General features: G+C 32.4%; 2 protein-coding genes across 2 annotated transcripts in view; one reads left to right on the top strand and one right to left on the bottom strand.

The window, feature by feature from the left end:
• The window catches only part of LOC127730730 (116 kDa U5 small nuclear ribonucleoprotein component-like), a 40,564-nt gene extending 35,154 nt beyond the window's left edge, over positions 1-5,410 (bottom strand). The window contains exons 1-4 of the mRNA XM_052239248.1: positions 5,328-5,410; positions 2,267-2,412; positions 1,462-1,581; positions 460-575 (exon numbers count right to left, since the gene is read on the bottom strand). Coding sequence (XP_052095208.1) covers positions 460-575; positions 1,462-1,581; positions 2,267-2,392 — 362 coding nt within the window. The 5' untranslated portion in view covers positions 2,393-2,412; positions 5,328-5,410. The remainder of the gene's footprint in view (positions 1-459; positions 576-1,461; positions 1,582-2,266; positions 2,413-5,327) is intronic.
• Positions 5,411-5,472: 62 nt separating this feature from the next.
• On the top strand, positions 5,473-14,855 carry LOC127730728 (nuclease EXOG, mitochondrial-like). The gene is made up of 5 exons (XM_052239244.1): positions 5,473-5,620; positions 6,769-6,930; positions 7,322-7,461; positions 13,132-13,323; positions 14,387-14,855. The coding sequence occupies exons 1-5, from the start codon at positions 5,524-5,526 to the stop codon at positions 14,828-14,830; spliced, it is 1,035 nt and encodes a 344-aa protein (XP_052095204.1). The 5' UTR covers positions 5,473-5,523; the 3' UTR covers positions 14,831-14,855.
• Positions 14,856-18,823: the final 3,968 nt, after the last annotated feature.

Raw genomic sequence — 18,823 nt, 5'->3', positions numbered from 1 at the left:
TGAACATTTTTACTCCTGTCAGAATTTCTCTATTTATAGTGATTTTCAAAATAATAAGCAAAACTTGCATTTGACCCCTATGTTCTATTTTTAGCCATGTCAGCCATCTTGGTTGGCAGGTCGGACACATTTTTAAAACTAGATACTTCAATGATGATTATGGCCAAGTATGGTTAAATTTTGCCCAGTGGTTTCAGAGGAGGAAATTTTTTATAAAAGTTAACGACGAAGACGACGGAAGACAAGTGATGAGAAAAGCTCACTAGGCCTTTCGGCCAGGTGAGCTAAAAATTACTATAAATTAATACACATTTACACACATCCTAGTTATTCTCCTGTTTACAATACTTATTAAGGATAGTCAGGCAGATAACTTGCAGTTTCTACTCAACATAATTCACAATTGCTTTTACAAATGGTATGTCTATTTTTATTTGTAAAATGTTATTATCAACCTACTCCATATTATAAACTGTATCTGGTAGATCTTGTTCAGCCATTGTAAATTTCTTCTTTTTCACAGGAGCTATAATTGGTTCTGTCAATGGCTGTGTATCTTCTTCTTGTACAATAGTCTGTAGATAAAAAAAACATAACAATTTATATGCTCACTCTCTTAATTTATCATATAAATATGCCCACTCTTTTAACTTCCATTAATTTCACTTTTTTAAATTACCACACATTTCACAAAATTAGAGGGTTATTCAGAGACAGATCTATGGTGATTCGGAGACAATTCAGCTGAATACCCAAAAGTGTAAATACACCAATGGTCTTTACAGTTAAAGCCACTAGACACAATACAAACAAATCATCAAAAACAACATACTGATCTGAGACCCAGCGATAAATCCAAATTGTACAAGATGAAGATTTTCAGTAACATTTCTGTTCAGTGTTATAAATACAAATATGGATTACTGTATATTGATAAAAAAATGCCCTGGGTATTCAGATTATTTTAAAGGGCATTTATTTTAATCTTGCAATTATGAAATTTTCTCCTCAACAATATTTATAGAATTTGTATTGAACATTAACAAATAAAGTAGTAATTGATTTTCAACATCAGGAATTTTAATTTAGTGTTGCAGCTTTTAAATAAATTCACCTTAAAACTTAAGTGGTCATTAAAGTAGCACAAGCATTTATAAACTAAAATGTCATTCTTGATTCTTTATTCTTTTTTCTGTCCTTTTTTTTGCAGTTTGTTTTCCGTAGCTAAAAATCATGTACATGTATATATAACACAACAAAGATTCAACAGTTTTGCACACGAAGTTAAAATTGATGTTCATCAAACCTCCAAAATTTATTTCATTTTAAAACAATCAGAAGTTATTATTTTGTTAATCCAATATTAGAATTATAATGGTAAAATTAATAAGTCACTATTCCATTATACTTGATGAAATAAGCCTAAGAAAAAAAAGATAAAAGCTCTTTTTAACTTTATACCTCTACTTCAGGACCATACACCTCCTCTGCTGTAGGATAATATTTCTTATCCTCATGTAAGACAACTTGCATCTCAGCTGCATCATCAGCCTCATCAGCATCCATGTCATCATCATCATCCTAAAATAAAATGTGAGTAAAAAGTTGATGGTCCAGTGCATTGATGTTTTACAAGTGCACATGTGTATGCCAAAAAATGTAGTGCTATAGTTTTAGGGAAACAGTGCTATTCAAAATACAATGATGATATGATAATACTGGGAAGAACACTGTGCATGGATAATGACGAAAATAAATTTACTGGTTTTATTGCTTGTGTCATTTTAATTGTTATGCAAACAAACGGATTGACAAATTATTATAATTATTAATGAAGGAAAAATTGTATATGAATATTTTAAAACTACTTTTATAGTATCTAAAACCTCCAACACATCTGTGTTAGTTTATGTTCTTTTTTCTTTGACATAACTTCAAAATATTCTCAAATGAACCAAGATTTCTAGTCAACGAACTGCAACTTATCAGAATAAAAAAAAATCACAAATAATGAATAAAAGTGAATTTAACCAGGACTGACAGAATACCTCAACTTGTTAAGCTTTCAACACAACAAGGTTTGACTGTAAAGGCAAACACTAAATTCACTCTGGTAGGGGTGTAGTTTTTGAAGGATTAGCAAATATCATGTTGCTTTTTAGGAGTGTATAGTTTATATTATTAAATTAATGAACACACTTTCCCTGTTGAAGAAATTTTGTAACTACAAAATGTTACCTGCAATTTCCATTTCTAATCAACTTACTTCCCCTGCATATTCAGCCATGGCATCCTCTCTGTTCTTGTCTTCTTCTGCATCCTCATCTTCCTCATCACTATCTAATTCAGGACCTATGTAATTACCAAACTCATCATACAGTTCCTGATCCATCCTAAGTCAGGACAAAAAACCTGTAAAATGGAGAAAAAAATATTTCAGTTTTTATATATATACATAATTAATTGAATAACATAAAGTAGCTTTCAGTAATTGCAAGTATTCTTACATCTTTTTTTGTCTTTATGTTAGTTGGGTTTTTTTGTGCTTTATACTTTAAGAGGTAACATGTACAATAGATTTTCTACGATGTGTTGCAACTGGTGTCAAGACAAGAACTACCAAATAATATAGTGTTTTTGTTCTTTTTATTTCATTTTGGTTGGCCCACCATAGGAGGCATGCAATGGCCTACATGCCTCCACATAATTTTCAGCCCTGATCTTCTCAAAATGACATAAGCAAAAAAAAGATGACAGTCTTGTTTTGAAATAATCAAATTAAATAACAAGTTGATTGGTTAATTATGAGACACATACCTTTGTCAACTAATTTTATCACTTAGCTAATCCAATTATCTAATTAAATATACAAACATATCTGTATAATATAATAATTATTATGTAATCCAGTACAACATTATTATAATATTTTGAAACAAAACAATACGTTCATTTTCATTTTTCAAACAATTTTGTATCGATCATTTGGCATAATTGATGTCGTGGTATATGTTTTAAAGGTAGCAAAATTAGAAAATTTTAATCTTTACCTGGCTCTGCAGACTGTGAAATTTTCCTTATACTGCATCATATTTATCTTTATTAAGAAAATCGAATCATATATAAAGAAATAGTTAGTTACCTTTTATTTTTTATTATTCAAAACATTGATAGGCATGGACATTTAGAAAAAAATGTATAATAGACCGAAACAACCAAGGCTGAACTGGGTTATTGCCGAAATGACATATGGCCAAACTAGTTCATGACCAAAACGGGTACAAGTCAAATCAGCACCTGGTCAATTCAGCACTTATAAAACAAGTGAAATCGACAACTGGTCAAATCGGCATCTAGTCAAATCGGCACCTATTTAAAGTCATTTCGGCAATTGGTTAACTCTTTTATCTACCACTGACCGACATATACGCGGTATTTATCATCCTTCTGTCCGCAGTGACTGATAAATCGGCTTGAAAAATCAAGTGTGTATTCGCAGTGACTGATAGATCTGCTGTAAACATACACTTGCGCAGTCCCGGTGACAGATATTTCCGTAAAATATACCACTAGATTGGACAAAACTGTTGGGGAATCCCGAAATGAACCAATGAAATTTGGTTTTACAAATGAATAACCTTTCAACTATGTACATTCCTTTTCATTAAAAGGTGTGTGCTTACATTTAATTATGATGAATTTTACACGTTCGGAATGCGGTTTAAACAATGGCGGATAAATGGGCTTCTTTGTTCAAATTGGATAGCGAAAGTGAAGAATTTGAAGGATTTATGCAATTAGAAAGCAAAATTAGAAGTATAGGAAGGGATAGTTTAGTTTGTCAGAACTGGATTGGTAGTCTTCTGAGGATGAAGCCGAACATGGACAAATAATTTGAAAACTTTTTACATCCATTTACGGCAGCTTTCATGCTTGATAAGGAAAAGAAAGAAATCGATTTTGTATTTGTTTTATTTTTCAATTAATATACAATAAATACTAATTAATTAAACATTTAATTAGAGTACTCATAATACAGCTGTAAGAATTTGTGAAAAATTCTCTCACTGCAAATTATCTATGGTACATGTAGTTAACCTACAATTCAGCTGCAGTACATGTAGGTAACTAATCAGCTGTGTGTAGTAGTGAACTGTAAAGGTACCTGTGGTAGATAAGAAGTTAATCAATTCGGCACCTCCTAAAATATTTTTTTACCTTTTTCTTCCCTTTTTATATGAGGTATGGGGATAATAGTTATGTTTTATACAATGTATGTATGTTTTTGAATAACTTCAAATTTCAGAGGTTAATTCAAAAGATACATTTCTTACATTGTTCAAAATCAGCGCATGTAAATAAAAGCAGTTGGAATGCATAATAAAAAAAATTCAGTTGGCTTTCTGTTTGAAGTTTTCTCAATATTCTATGAATATGTTTTGATTGGTTAGGCCTATTACTTATCATGCTTATGAACTTATATCAATTACAAACAATAACTATTTTAACAATTTTCATGTAGTTTTTGTTGTTTTCTAATTAAAAAAAAATGAAATTTAACAAAGAAGACATATAAGGATAGAAAGAAATTTAATCACTGTAATTTAAATTGGTTTTTTTCCTGCATTTCCTGTCTACCTGTATAAAATAAATAATGTTGGCACCAATGTTGTATGTTTACTAGCAATGTGCAGTTGTCATGAAATAGAAATTCCCTTATAATATAAGTTCCGATAGATACAGATATTATGGCATTGTATATAAGAAAGTTTCCATTAGAACTGCTGTTATGCGGAACAAATATATGTCGACACCTCGAGAAAAATATTTAAAAAAAAAATATGAAAAATAAAAGTCTTCAAATAGTTTACTTGTAAAATAAAATGTATATTTTGAGTGCCGAAAAAAACTCCCTGGGATGCCAAATTAACCAAGTGCCGAATTGACTTAACCGAGTGCCGATTTGACCAGGTGCCAATTTATCTAGGTGCCGAAGTGACTAGAATTCGACCAAAACGTCTCGAAACCATACTAAATCAGAGAAAAAAAAATAACACTACCAATTTAAGTCATGTAAGTTGGTCATTAGGACCAGGTGTACACTCAAAATTGACAGACCTGCCTGATTTTTGGTGGCCAGGACCGACAGTTTTCGTGAACACTGAGATTTATCCAGACTAACATAGTCACTATGTGGTTTATAAAAAGTAAAGCATACACCTGAAGAGATACAGATTGATAGAAGAGGCTCAATCTGATTACGACGGCGATATATAGGCACAGCATCCGTCCATTCTGTCAAGCAAAATGGTTGCGTAATGGTATACCTGATCAGTGTAAGCTGGAATCGATGAAAAACAATGTTTCAAAACTACATGTGGGACGCCGGCACCGGAAGTGTACAAATAACGTTTAGCTTTCGGATTTCTCTAGATTTCAGCATGTAAAAATGGAAAACTGTCCGAGAGGTTTTTTTAAAAGCTGTATCAATTACGGACAAAGCAATTAGCATTGAATACGGAAATGTCACAGTTTATGAAAGGAATAATCACAGGCACTTTCACAACACTTGCAGCAATTGGTTCTTATCGAATATTATTTGAAAATGATAACCAAGAAAGTAATGAATTAACAAAAAAGATAAATTCATTTGAGCTATTGCAGTGGTACACATATTTGGGGAAGCATGAAAGAGGGGGTGGTATTTCTTCAATTTCTATTTTGTAGTGACTGTTTTCAACATGCTGAAGTTTATGTCACTTAAATAGGAGTGGCTTAGTCAGGGGGGATCCAGGGCTTTGAAGAAAGGTAGTTATTGTCTAAGCCTTTTTGGGATTCTGTGTTAGGAGCCGTTTTCTGTCGTCCGAATCAGAAAATCGTTTCGGAAACAGAAATTTCTCATTAGTCGTTACTCTGAATGGTGAAATTGTACTGAGTGTAGCGAGGAAGTTTTTGACAACTTTATTTTGAAAAAATGATTTTTTTTTCCAATAAAAGAAAAGAGGTGTATACCCTCTAAGCCCCCTTAATATTTCAATGTTTGTGGAACTGTATTTCACTAAAGTTTGAATTTATAAACATGGTATTAAATAAACCTCAATTTCAGCATTTTAGTTAATAGGTTGTTGTTGGTTGCTGTCTGTCTTGTTTTTTTTGTTGTTATTTATTACAAAAATCAGGACGTTGGTTTTCTCTTTTGAATTGTTCAACATTTTGTCATGCTGGTGCCTTTTATAGCTTTACTATATATGGTATGGGTTTTGTTTATAGTTGAAGGCTGTACAGTGCCCTTTTGTTGTCTACATCCTTGTTGTTTGCTCTCTGTCAATTGTACTTATTTTTATATTTATAGAACCATCTGAGAACATCACATGGGGTAACTTTCAGTAAAGCAGTGTCAGGAAATAAAACTGAGAATGAAAATTTACACAAACCCTTTTCTTACATCACAATTTAATTGATTTTTGGAATGCAGAAAGTTAATCTTAATTGGGAAGTATGGCATGTATGGCATGTATGGGAGCATTAATAAAAAATTATCTATCATAGTCATTTTTTATACTTTTACCAAAAATGTAATTTATATTGTACATTTTTAAAAATAGAATAAAAAAATAGATCAATAGGAAATTATCTGAGTTAATTCCCCTGATAAAAAAAGTTTAATTATTTCATGAAATGAAAAGTAAAAATCCATTGTATTTTATTTGAATTGACCAGACAAGATGATTGATTTAACCAACAATCACTTTTTGTGTGTAATTCTAGATTTATCATCACAGACCAAGGCAAGTGAGACTATACTCAAGTATGGCATACCAGATCGAGGGCCAGATATAAGGGTATACGATAATCATATCTTATCATATGATCAGGCCAAGAAAACACCTGTTTGGGTTGCTGAGTATATCACCAAGGGAAATATTGATGGTAATTGTTTATCTTTCATTTTTGTCTTTATGTGAGCCTAATAAATTCAAAATGTGTGTGACCATGCATGGTGACATGAATCAGTAAAATGAATTTATATTAAAAGATCATTTTCTGGCCATAAAGTTTTATTGATACTTTTTCCTCCTATTGTTCTGTAATTAAATTTTCTAACAATAATTGCAATGTTTGAGAATTTCTATTCACCTGCAATTTTCGAGAAATTTGGAAATTTTGTCAGTCTTGAATAAATAATTGTTTTTATTTAAATTGAAAAAGATGATTTTCAGATGTTCTTAAGTCTTAAGATCTTAAGATAAATATTTTAAAATATCACTTTAAGTCTTAACATTAATAAAAATAAGCTTAAGTAATCAATTTATGATTTCAGGACCTGCAGACAGAAGAAAAATCAAATTTAAATCTGATCCAAATGTTCAATCTCAGTTCAGTGCTGAAAACTCTGATTACCTTGGAAGCGGTTGGTCTAGGGGTCATATGGCCCCAGCTGGGGATAATAAACACAGTCAGGTGAGTGTTTTTAGATTAATATTAATCTTTATGTATAATATTTTATTTATTAGGAATTTAGTAAACATATTTGATTCAGGGCATACTCCAAAGTATTTTTTTCAGTGTAGTTACCATATATATACTGAGTACAGGTGTGTATAAAATAGACCCAAGATTTTACCTGAATATTCTTACCGGTATTTATCAGTAAATTGATAATTCCCGGGGGTTACAATTGCAAATTACATACTAAATCAGCATGGATTATGGTTCAACCTTATTCCATGGATTTTTATTGATTGCTTTTCAGATTTAAATCATTTATTGTCTAACAATTATGATTGAAACAATAAACTGTATTGTTATCTTTCATCATTTGTCAGTACACAAAATCAGTAAAACACATGTTGAAATATATCATTAGATGCTGAAATTGTACCGCTCTACATGAAAAAGTTTTGGACACAGCACCAAAGCTGTCGACTCTTCTCTGAAATTTTTCTGATTTTTGGTAAAGCTTTATATGATACATGTAGTAAAAAAGGACATTTAAATATTTATTGTAAGCATTATATGTATTATAAATTGAGAATATTTTTCTTCTTTGGTCTCTTTTTCCATACACTTCCATTAGTATGTTTTAAGATAATGATTGCACAAATATCTTTAATAGTTCTCATCTAAAATTAGAAATTCTCATATGCCACTTAACTCAATTTTGTGTGAAAAAGCTACATCTTATGGCCTGATTGTCATATTTTGCATTAAAAAATCTCTGTATAGCATTATTTACGTTGCTTGTCATTTTTGTCGAGCCTGCGACTTTTGTCGCAGAAAGCTCGACATAGGGATAGTGATCCGGCGGCGGCGGTGGCGTTAGCTAACTTCTTAAAAGCTTTATATTTTAGAAGGTGGAAGGTCTGGATGCTTCATACTTTGTATATGGATGCCTCATGTTACGAAGTTTCCGTCAGTCACATGTCCAATGTCCTTGACCTCATTTTCATGGTTCAGTGACTACTTGAAAAAAAAGTTAAGATTTTTTGTAATGTTAAATTCTTTCTTATTATAAGTAATAGGATAACTATATTTGGTATGTGCGTACCTTGCAAGGTCCTCATGCTCGTCAGACAGTTTTCACTTGACCTCAACGTCATTTCATGGATCAGTGAACAAGGTTAAGTTTTGGTGGTCAAGTCCATATCTCAGATACTATAAGCAATAGGTCTAGTATATTCGGTGTACGGAAGGACTGTAAGATGTACATGTCCAACTGGCAGGTGTCATCTGACTTTGACCTCATTTTCATGGTTCAGTGGTTATAGTTAAGTTTTTGTGTTTTGGTCTTTTTTTCTTATACTGTATGCAATAGGTCTACTATATTTGGTGTATGGAATGATTGTAAGGTGTACATGTCTAGCTGGCAGGTGTCATCTGACCTTGACCTCATTTTCATGGTTCAGTGGTCAAAGTTAAGTTTTTGAGTTTTGGTCTTTTTGTCGAGCCTTCGACTTTAGTCGAAAAAGCGAGACATAGCGATCCTACATTCCGTCGGTGTCGTCGTTGTCGTCGGCGGCGTCCACAAATATTCACTCTGTGGTTAAAGTTTTTCAAATTTTAATAACTTTCTTAAACTATCCTGGATTTCTACCAAACTTGGACAGAAGCTTGTTTATGATCATAAGATAGTATCCAGAAGTAAATTTTGTAAAAAAAAAATTCCATTTTTTCCGTATTTTACTTATAAATGGACTTAGTTTTTCTGCCAGGAAACATTACATTCACTCTGTGGTTAAAGTTTTTGAAATTTTAATAACTTTCTTAAACTATCCTGGATTTCTACCAAACTTGGAAAGAACCTTGTTTATGATCATAAGATAGTATCCAGAAGTAAATTTTGTAAAAAAAAAATTCCATTTTTTCCGTATTTTACTTATAAATGGACTTAGTTTTTCTGCCAGTTAACATTACATTCACTCTGTGGTTAAAGTTTTTAAAATTTTAACAACTTTCTTAAACTATCCTGGATTTGTACCAAACTTGGACAGAAGCTTGTTTATGATTAAAAGCTAGTATCTAGAAGGAAATTTTGTTCCTTCTAGACACTATCATTTTTTCCGTGTTTTACTTATAAATGGACTTAGTTTTTCTTCCAGTTAACATTACATACAGTCTGCAGTTTAAGTTTTTAAAACATTTATTAGATTCATAAACCATAGGCGGATCCAGGGGGGGGCCCAGGCCCCCCCTTTCGTTGGAAAAATTTGGTTGATTATATAGGGAATCACTGAAGTATGACTGGAGCGGCCCCCCTTAGGTCAGTCAGCGGGCCCCCCTTATGAAAAGTTCTGGATCCGCCACTGTAAACTATCCTGGATTTTTACCAAACTTGGACAGAAGCTACTTACAATCAAAAGATAGCATAGAGAGGAATATTTTTATTAATTTTTTTCCTCATTTTTGTTGAGCCTGTGATTAACAGCAAAAGTAGGCGAGACACTGGGTTCCGCGGAACCCTTACGGATTTTTTTCTAATACTATATGCAATAGTCCAACTATATTTGGTGTATGGAAATATTTTATGATCTAAATGTCAGTCACGCAGGTTTTATTTGACCTTGACCTCATTTTCAAGGTTCATTGCTCAGTGTTAAGTGTTTGTGTTTTGGTCTGTTTTCCTTAAACTATAAGCAATAGGTCAACTATATTTGTTGTATGGAAGAATTGTTAGCTGTACATGCCTGCCTAGCATGGTTCATCTGACCTTGACCTCATTTTCATGGTTCATTGGTCAATGTTTAGTTTACTTGGTTAATGTTAAGTTTATGTGACAGTTGTAATAAAGCTTTATATTTAGGACTATCAACATAATATCAATGATTAGTAAAGAAGGCGAGACATTTCAGCGTGTGCACTCTTGTCTTGCAAGAATTTGGGTCTTTTTTAAGCCCCCTCCGTAGCAGAGGGGGCATTAAGTTTTACCTTTGTCCGTCTGTACGTCTGTCCGTACGTCCCAAAGTTAGTTTCCACTCCCTAACTTTAGTTTGCCAACCAAATGTTATGAAACTTACACACAATGCTTATTACCACAAAATACAGATCAAGTTTGAATTTTGGTGGTGCCACTTTTACTGTTCTAGAGTTATGCCTCTTTACAAATGGATTAAATTGCTTCGCCGAGCCCAGCTGAAACAGAATAACTATAGTCAAAGAACTTAGAATTGGTTATAGGATTTGAATTTATATTCAATTTTTTTTGCTTTTGTGCAATACACTATGCTGTTGCGAATTGACCCCCCCCCCCCCCCCCCCCCCCCCTCCCAAAAAAAAAATTACCCCCCCTTTTTTTTGCTTTTGTGCAATACACTATGCTTTTGCGAATTGACCCCCCCCCCAAAAAAAAACACAAAACAAAATTGTTAACCCCCCCCCCCCCCTTTTTTTGCAAAAAAAAAAATATTTGAAGAAATTTTCTTTTTAATTTCTGAAGTCTGAAATGAGAAAAAATTGTCCCCGCCCTCACAATTTTTTTTACCCCCCCCCCCCCAATTTTTTTTTCACCTCCCCCCCCCCCTAACCCCCCCCCCCCCCCCCCTTTTTCCAAAAAAAAATTCTTTCCCTCAAGATATGGTCATAATCTCAATTCAAATTTCCAATGGAGTTTGCAACCTAAATTACCCATTTAAATACATCATAAAAGTCTTAAAATAGAAAATGAAGTACATAATCATGACTAAAGTTTATTCCTTAATCAGCATTTTAAATAGTAACTTCTAAAAATTAATTGACAGCTAATCACCTCAAGACAATACAACATTTCTTTATACATAATTTAAAAGCAGTGTAAGGGAGCTAATCCAAACATAACATTGTACTTTTTTTTAATTGTCCATTAACCAGGAAACCCTTGTTTTCCCATCTTTTTTTTCCCTAATTCCTATACGGTTTGAGCCATAACCCCCCAAAGCCAATCCTAACCATCCCTTTGTGGTATGGAAACTTGTGGTATAATTTCAGAGAGATCCATACACCATTCCACAAGTTATTGTCTGGAAACTAGAAAAATGCTTAGTTGGGCCCCTTTTTGGCCCCTTATTCCTAAACTGTTAGGACTATAACCTCAAAATCAATCCCAACCTTCCTTTTGTTGTTATAAACCTTGTGTTTAAATTTCATAGATTTCTATTTACATTTACTAAAGTTATTGTCTGGAAACCAAATGTCTTTTGACGACGCTGACGACGACTACGTGATACCAATATACGACCGCAAAAATTTTGCGGTCATATAAAAATTGCTGAATTTTTCGTTTCCATTCTCTTACTTAAGTTTGCCTCAACCAAATGTTATGAAACTTATACAAGATACTTATTACCACAAAACTCAGATCAAGTACAAATTTAGGTAGCGTCACTTTTACCGTTCTTCAGTTATGTCCCTTTATAACTTTATATGATATACAAGCGGGGGCATCATCTGTGTCCCATGAACATATTCCCTATTTATTTGTTAATGCAAATTCCAAACTACATTATTTTAGCAGTATCATTTTTCACAGGATGCTAGAATGAACTATTTCACCACTCAGGAAAAAGACCAAGTGACAAAACCTTCATAAATTACTTATTCTGCATTTTTGTAATACTTTTATTTCATTTTTGCAATATATATATCTAAAATAGCATTTACACTTTTTCATTTTAGATGTTTCAGTGAAGAGTATGCTATTTAAGTTTTTGTTTTTTCTTACTTGCATTTGTCAGGTCTCTTTTCCAGCTTACTGACCTGGTGTATGTTGAAATCTCATCTAACTTATAAATTTACATTTCTCATGTGTGTATATCTGTATATATAAAAAGGCCTGCATACAGATCTGGTGTATGCTGAACTTTAAATTGAGATAATAAATAGCATTTCTTAGGTTTGTATGCCTGCATACCGACCTGAAGTATGCTACTCACTCTCATTCTATGTGTATACTAGTATTTGTCAGGTCTGTATGCCTGCACAAGAATCTGGTGTACTAGTATGCAGAACCTTCAATATTATTTATTTATTTTGGTATATTTCTGGTCTGTATGCCTGCATACGAACCTGGTGTATGCAGAATCTTCAATATTATTTATTTTGGCATAGTTTAGGTCTGTATGCCTGCATACGAACCTGGTGTATGCAGACCTAAAATATTATTTATTTAAGCATTTTTCTACAGACCTAGTGGATTCTGAACTCTTATTCTAGATACATGTTTGTAGTGACAAGTCTGTATGCCTGAATGCTAAACATTTGATATGTAGTGACATTTCTCATATCTTTATGTCTGCATAACCAACCTGTATCAAAATAAGTAGATGCTGTATGATTGTGAAAGAGACAACTCTCCATCAAAGGCGGAATGACATGGATGTAAGCAATTACTAATGCATAGCCTTCAACTCCGTTTTATTTTGAAAGAAAGTTCTCATTATTTATATAAAGTTTAGAATATCTAGTTCAAAATACTCTTTTTTTCAATTTATTTTCATTTTCCATAATATTTCCATGTACATTGTATATTATCAAATCAATTATTCCTTTTTAAATTGTCTTCCCCTTGAATTGATATATTTACAATAATCCGTTATTTTAGCATGCCATAGATGCATTATTCAGTAGTAGTTATTATTTTTCTGTTTTATAATATTACAGGAAGCAATGAAGCAGTCATTTTATTTATCAAATATTTTACCTCAAAACTTGGAAAATAATGGAGGATTCTGGAATAGACTTGAAATGTACTGCAGGGATCTAACAAAGAAATATAAGGGAGTCAGAATATTCAGTGGGCCTCTAGTTTTACCAACCACAGATGAAAATGGATTGCATTATGTAAAATATCCAGTAAGTCATCCATTCAACTTAACTTTTATCATATATGTGGGCTTTACGTCTCTTTGAAACTTTTTCAAAAATGATTTTCAAAATATATTTTGGAATAAAAAATCAGCTGAGTAGTGAGTGCTTCAGTACTGACATGATTTACAACATATCTTTTCCTAGATTCAATATTAATGAATTTAGAAATTATTAAGAAACTAAGGTTCCAACTCCCTCTGCAGAGTTGACAATAGATGAATTTGGCTTTGAAGGTCTCATTTGGTCTTATCTCCTCACATATTCAAGTACTTGTACATCTTTGGCTTTCAAATTTTTGGAGGTAAGCATTTTTTATCCCAAAAAGTGCTTCTGACGCTCAAAAGTTATAGCAACTTCAATTTGGATCATGATTTATTTTTATGTATTCAATATGGGTAGGTCACTGATATTTCATTGCTCCAGTCAAGTTACAATGTTGGTTAATAAGATGTCAAAGGATTCCTGGACTTAAAATGTCAAGTGATAGTGGCACAATCTGTGCAATTTTGTAATTGTTGTAGCCATAGAAAGAACAATTTTCATAAGAAAAAAAGCTTTTTCAATATTCAAATACACATATTACACTCACTCATAGAGTTGTGGCAATTTGCTGTTGCCAGTTCACTGGGTACAATATAAAAATGTTCCAATTTTGAAGAAAAGAAAAGGAAGATTGAAGTTGCTTTCATGAAATAATATTTATTGTATTTTTAGAGAAGTTGTTTATTGAATACATATTGGTAACTAATAGAATGCTTGATTTGCTATATATATATATATATGTGTATAAAAAGTAAACAATTATAGGTTAAAGTACGGCCTTCAACACAGAGCCTTGGCTCACACCGAACAGCAAGCTATAAAGGGCCCCAAAATGACTGTGTAAAACAATTCAAACATGAAAACCAACGGTCTAATCTATATAAAAAAACAAGAAACGAGAAACACTTATGAACCACACCAACAAACGACAACTTCTGATCAACAGGCTCCTGACTTAGGACAGGTTAAATCTTTATTTTATTAAAATTTTGTTTTTACTTTCCAGGTTATTGGTAAAAATGAAGTTTCTGTGCCAACACATTTGTATAAAGTTATTATTATAGAAAATGACAAATCAGAACCATTAGGACTTGGTGCATTCATTGTTCCAAATCAGCCAATAGGATATGAGCATCACTTAAAAGATTTTCAAGTTGATCTAAAACAACTTGAAAAGTGTTCTGGAATAACATTCACACCAAAGCTGGACACTGTGAAAATCCCTGATATGTGTCAGATAGATTCTTGTGATTTGATGAAACGAGACAAATTTGAACTGTATATGATTGGGAGAAAATTACAAGGAGCTAGAAGTCTGAAATATTTAGAAAGAGTTTGGTCAGAAATTGAAACCAAAAACTTAACTCCTGATAACTATTTAATAAATCTTTACAATAGCAGAAAACTAGAATTAACTTATGAAGAAAAAGTTGTAAGAAATAAAGGTTGAAAAAAGTTCATTGCGTTTTTACTAGTTTTAGTAAACTTATAAACAACAGGCACATAGTCATAACAATAGTTTTTACTATCTTTTTGTAAAAGCTAATATTATTAAGTTGTGCCTTGTTTTCATTAGTCCAACATCGAAAAAGGTTTGTCATTTTTCATATAACTTTTTTATCTTTTCTACATGCAGGATTCTCTTATTCCATAAGTTAGTAGATATAATTGTCTTAATGTCTTTAAAGAAAAGGAAATGTAGTGTATAAATCAATGGGACAGCATTCCAACAACAAAATACATCATCAGAGACTTTTATCAACAACAAGCTCCACGATGAATCAAAGTACTTAGATATATACACAAAGAGAGCCACTAATGAGGTTCCTGACTTTAGACGGAAAAATAAACATGGATTTTAAACTTGTTTTTGAGTGCACAAACTTACTTTTTAGCTCACCTGACCTGAAAGGTCAAGTGAGCTTTTCTCATCACTTTGCGTCCGTCGTCCGTCGTCCGTAAACTTTTACAAAAATCTTCTCCTCTGAAACTACTGGGCCAAATGCACCCAAACTTAAACACAATCATCATTCAAGTATCTTGTTTAAAAAATGTGTCCGGTGACCCGGCCAACCAACCAAGATGGCCGCCATGGCTAAAAATAGAACATAGGGGTAAAATGTAGATTTTGGCTTATATCTCTGAAACCAAAGCATTTAGAGCAAATATGACATGGGGGTAAAATTGTTTATCAGGTCAAGATCTATCTGCCCTGAAATTTTCAGATGAATTGGACAACCCGTTGTTGGGTTGCTGCCCCTGAATTGGTAATTTTAAGGAAATTTTGCCGTTTTTGGTTATTATCTTGAATATTATTATAGATAGAGATAAACTGTAAACAGCAATAATGTTCAGCAAAGTAAGATCTACAAATAAGTCAACTTGACCAAAATGGTCAGTTGACCCCTTAAGGAGTTATTGCCCTTTATAGTCAATTTTTAACCATTTTTCGTAAATTTTTGTAATCTTTTACAAAAATCTTCTCCTCTGAAACTACTAAGACAAATTTAACCAAACTTGTCCACAATCATCATTAGGGTATCTAGTTTAAAAAATGTGTCCGATGACCCCGCCCGCAAACCAAGATGGCCGACATGGCTAAAAAATAGTACATAGGGTAAAAAGCAGTTTTTGGCTAATATCTCTGAAACCAAAGCATTGAGAGCAAATCTGACAAGGATAAAATTGTTCATTAGGTCAAGATCTATCTGCCCTGAAATTTTAAGACCAATCAGGCAACACGTTGTTGGGTTGCTGCCCTTGAATTGGTAATTTTAAGAAAATTTTGCAGCTTTTGGTTATTATCTTGAATATTATTATAGATAGAGATAAACTGTAAACAACAATAATGTACAGCAAAGTAAGATCTACAAATAAGTCAACATGACCAAAATTGTCAATTGACCCCTTAAGGAGTTATTGCCCTTTATAGTCAATTTTTATACGACCGCAAAAAAATTTTGTGGTCGTATATTGGTATGACGTTGGCGTCGTCGTCGTCGTCGGCGTCGTCGTCGTCCGGCGTCGTCGTCCGAATACATATTGGTTTTCGCACTCTAACTTTAGTTTAAGTAAATGGATCTTTTTGAAATTTGACCATAAGGTTAAACACCACAAAAGGAAGGTTGGGATTGATTTTGGGGGTTATGGTACCAACAGTTAAGGAATTAGGGGCCAAAAAGGGGCCAAAAATGAGCATTTTCTAGTTTCCAGACAATAACTGTGGAACGGTGTATGGATCTCTCTGAAATTATACAAGTTTCCATACCACAAAGGGATGGTTAGGATTTGCTTTGGGGGGTTATTGCTCAAACTGTTTAGGAATTAGGGGCAAAAAAGGGGGAAAACAAGGTTGTCCTGGTTAATGGACAAATACTTTAGTACAAAACATAATTTAAAGCAGCATAAGGGAGATAAATCAAATACATCATTGAAATTATCTCCCTTACACTGCTTTTAAATTATGTATAAAGTAATGGTTAATGAACAATAAAGATAATCTAAAACAGTGTAAGGGAGGTAATCCAAATACAACGTTTTGGTTACTTCCCTTACACTGCTTTTAAATTATGTTTAAAGAAATGCATATTTATAAAGGAAGACCAGTAAAAATATCTGCAAATGTTTTCATCTTTTTTTTTTACAAAAAAATCCATATGAAAGATTTGACACTATATTTTTATTAATTCTATTATAAAATAGATTAAGTTAGCACTATGGTAAATTTAAATGGGTAATTATGGTTGCCAACTCCATTGGAAATTTGAATTGAGATTATGACCATATCTTGAGGGAAAGAATTTTTTGGGGGGAAAAAGGGGGGGGATAAAAAGAAATTGTGGGGGGCCAATTTTTTCTCATTTCAGATTTCAGAAATTAAAAAGAATTATTCTTCAAATATTATTTTTTTTTCAAATTTCAAATATTGAAAAATTTCAAGAAGTAATCTTTAATTGCACAGTATGGCGCATTAGATTTGTAAAATCTTTGATCACATTTATTTATTTGTTATGCCGAATCTAACAGTGTATTTAGATTTTTAATTTTGGGTCCAGTTTTCAAATTGGTCTACATTAATGTCCAAAGGGTCCAAAATTAAACTTTGTTTGATTTTAGCAAAAATTGAATATATGAGGTTCTTTGATATGCTGAATCTAAACATGTATTTAGATTTTTGATTTTTGGCCCAGTTTTCAAGTTGGTCCAAATTGGGGTCCAAAATTAAACTTTGTTTGATTTCAACAAAAATTGAATATATGGGGTTCTTTGATATGCTGAATCTAACCATGTATTTAGATTTTTTATTTGTGGACCCCGTTATCTAATTGGTTCATATTGAGGTCAAAAGGGTCCAAAATTAAACTTTGTTTGATTTCATCTAAAATTGAATTATTGGGGTTCTTTGATATTCCAAATCTAACCGTGTATTTAGGTTTTTAATTTTGGGTCCTGTTTTTTAAATTGGTCTACATTGAGGTCCAAAGGGTCCAAATCAAACTTAGTTTGATTTTAACAAAAATTGAATTCTTGGGGTTCTTTGATTTGCTGAATCTAAACATGTGTTTAGATTTTTGATTATGGGCCCAGTTTTCAAGTTTGTCCAAGATAGGGTCCAGTATTTAAACTTTGTTTGATTTCAACAAAAATTGAATATATGGGGTTCTTTGATATGCTGAATCTAAACATGTATTTAGATTTTTGATTATGGGCCCAGTTTTCAAGTTGGTCCAAATTGGGGTCCAAAATTAAACTTTGTTTGATTTCAACAAAAATTGAATATATGAGGTTCTTTGATATGCTGAATCTAACCATGTATTTAGGTTTTTTATTTGTAGGCCCCGCTATCAAACTGGTTCATATTGAGGTCAAAAGGGTCCAAAATTAAACTTTGTTTGATTTCATCGAAAATTGAATTATTGGGGTTCTTTGATATGCCAAATCTAACCGTGTTTTTAGATTTTTAATTTGGGTCCCGTTTTTTAAATTGGTCTTCATTGAGGTCCAAAGGGTCCAAAATTAAACTTAGTTTGATTTTAACAAAAATTGAATTCTTTGGGTTCTTTGATATGCTGAATCTAAACATGTGTTTAGATTTTTGATTATGGGCCCAGTTTTCAAGTTGGTCCAAGTTGGGGTCCAAAATTATACTTTTTTTGATTTCAACAAAAATTGAATATATGGGGTTCTTTGATATGCTTAATCTAACCATGAATTTAGATTTTTTATTTGTGGGCCCCGCTATCAAATTGGTTCATATTGAGGTCAAAAGGGTCCAAAATTAAACTTTGTTTGATTTCATCAAAAATTGAATTATTGGGGTTCTTTGATATTCCAAATCTAACCGTGTATTTAGATTTTTAATTTTAAGTCCCGTTTTTTAAATTGGTCTACATTAAGGTCCAAAGGGTCCAAAATTAAACTTAGTTTGATTTTAGCAAAAATT

This window comes from Mytilus californianus, unplaced genomic scaffold (assembly GCF_021869535.1).
Source record: "Mytilus californianus isolate M0D057914Y unplaced genomic scaffold, xbMytCali1.0.p SCAF_2, whole genome shotgun sequence".
Lineage (NCBI taxonomy): Eukaryota > Metazoa > Mollusca > Bivalvia > Mytilida > Mytilidae > Mytilus > Mytilus californianus.
The sequence above is the reverse complement of the archived record's forward strand: the minus strand, read 5'-3'. Positions and strand labels throughout refer to the sequence as shown.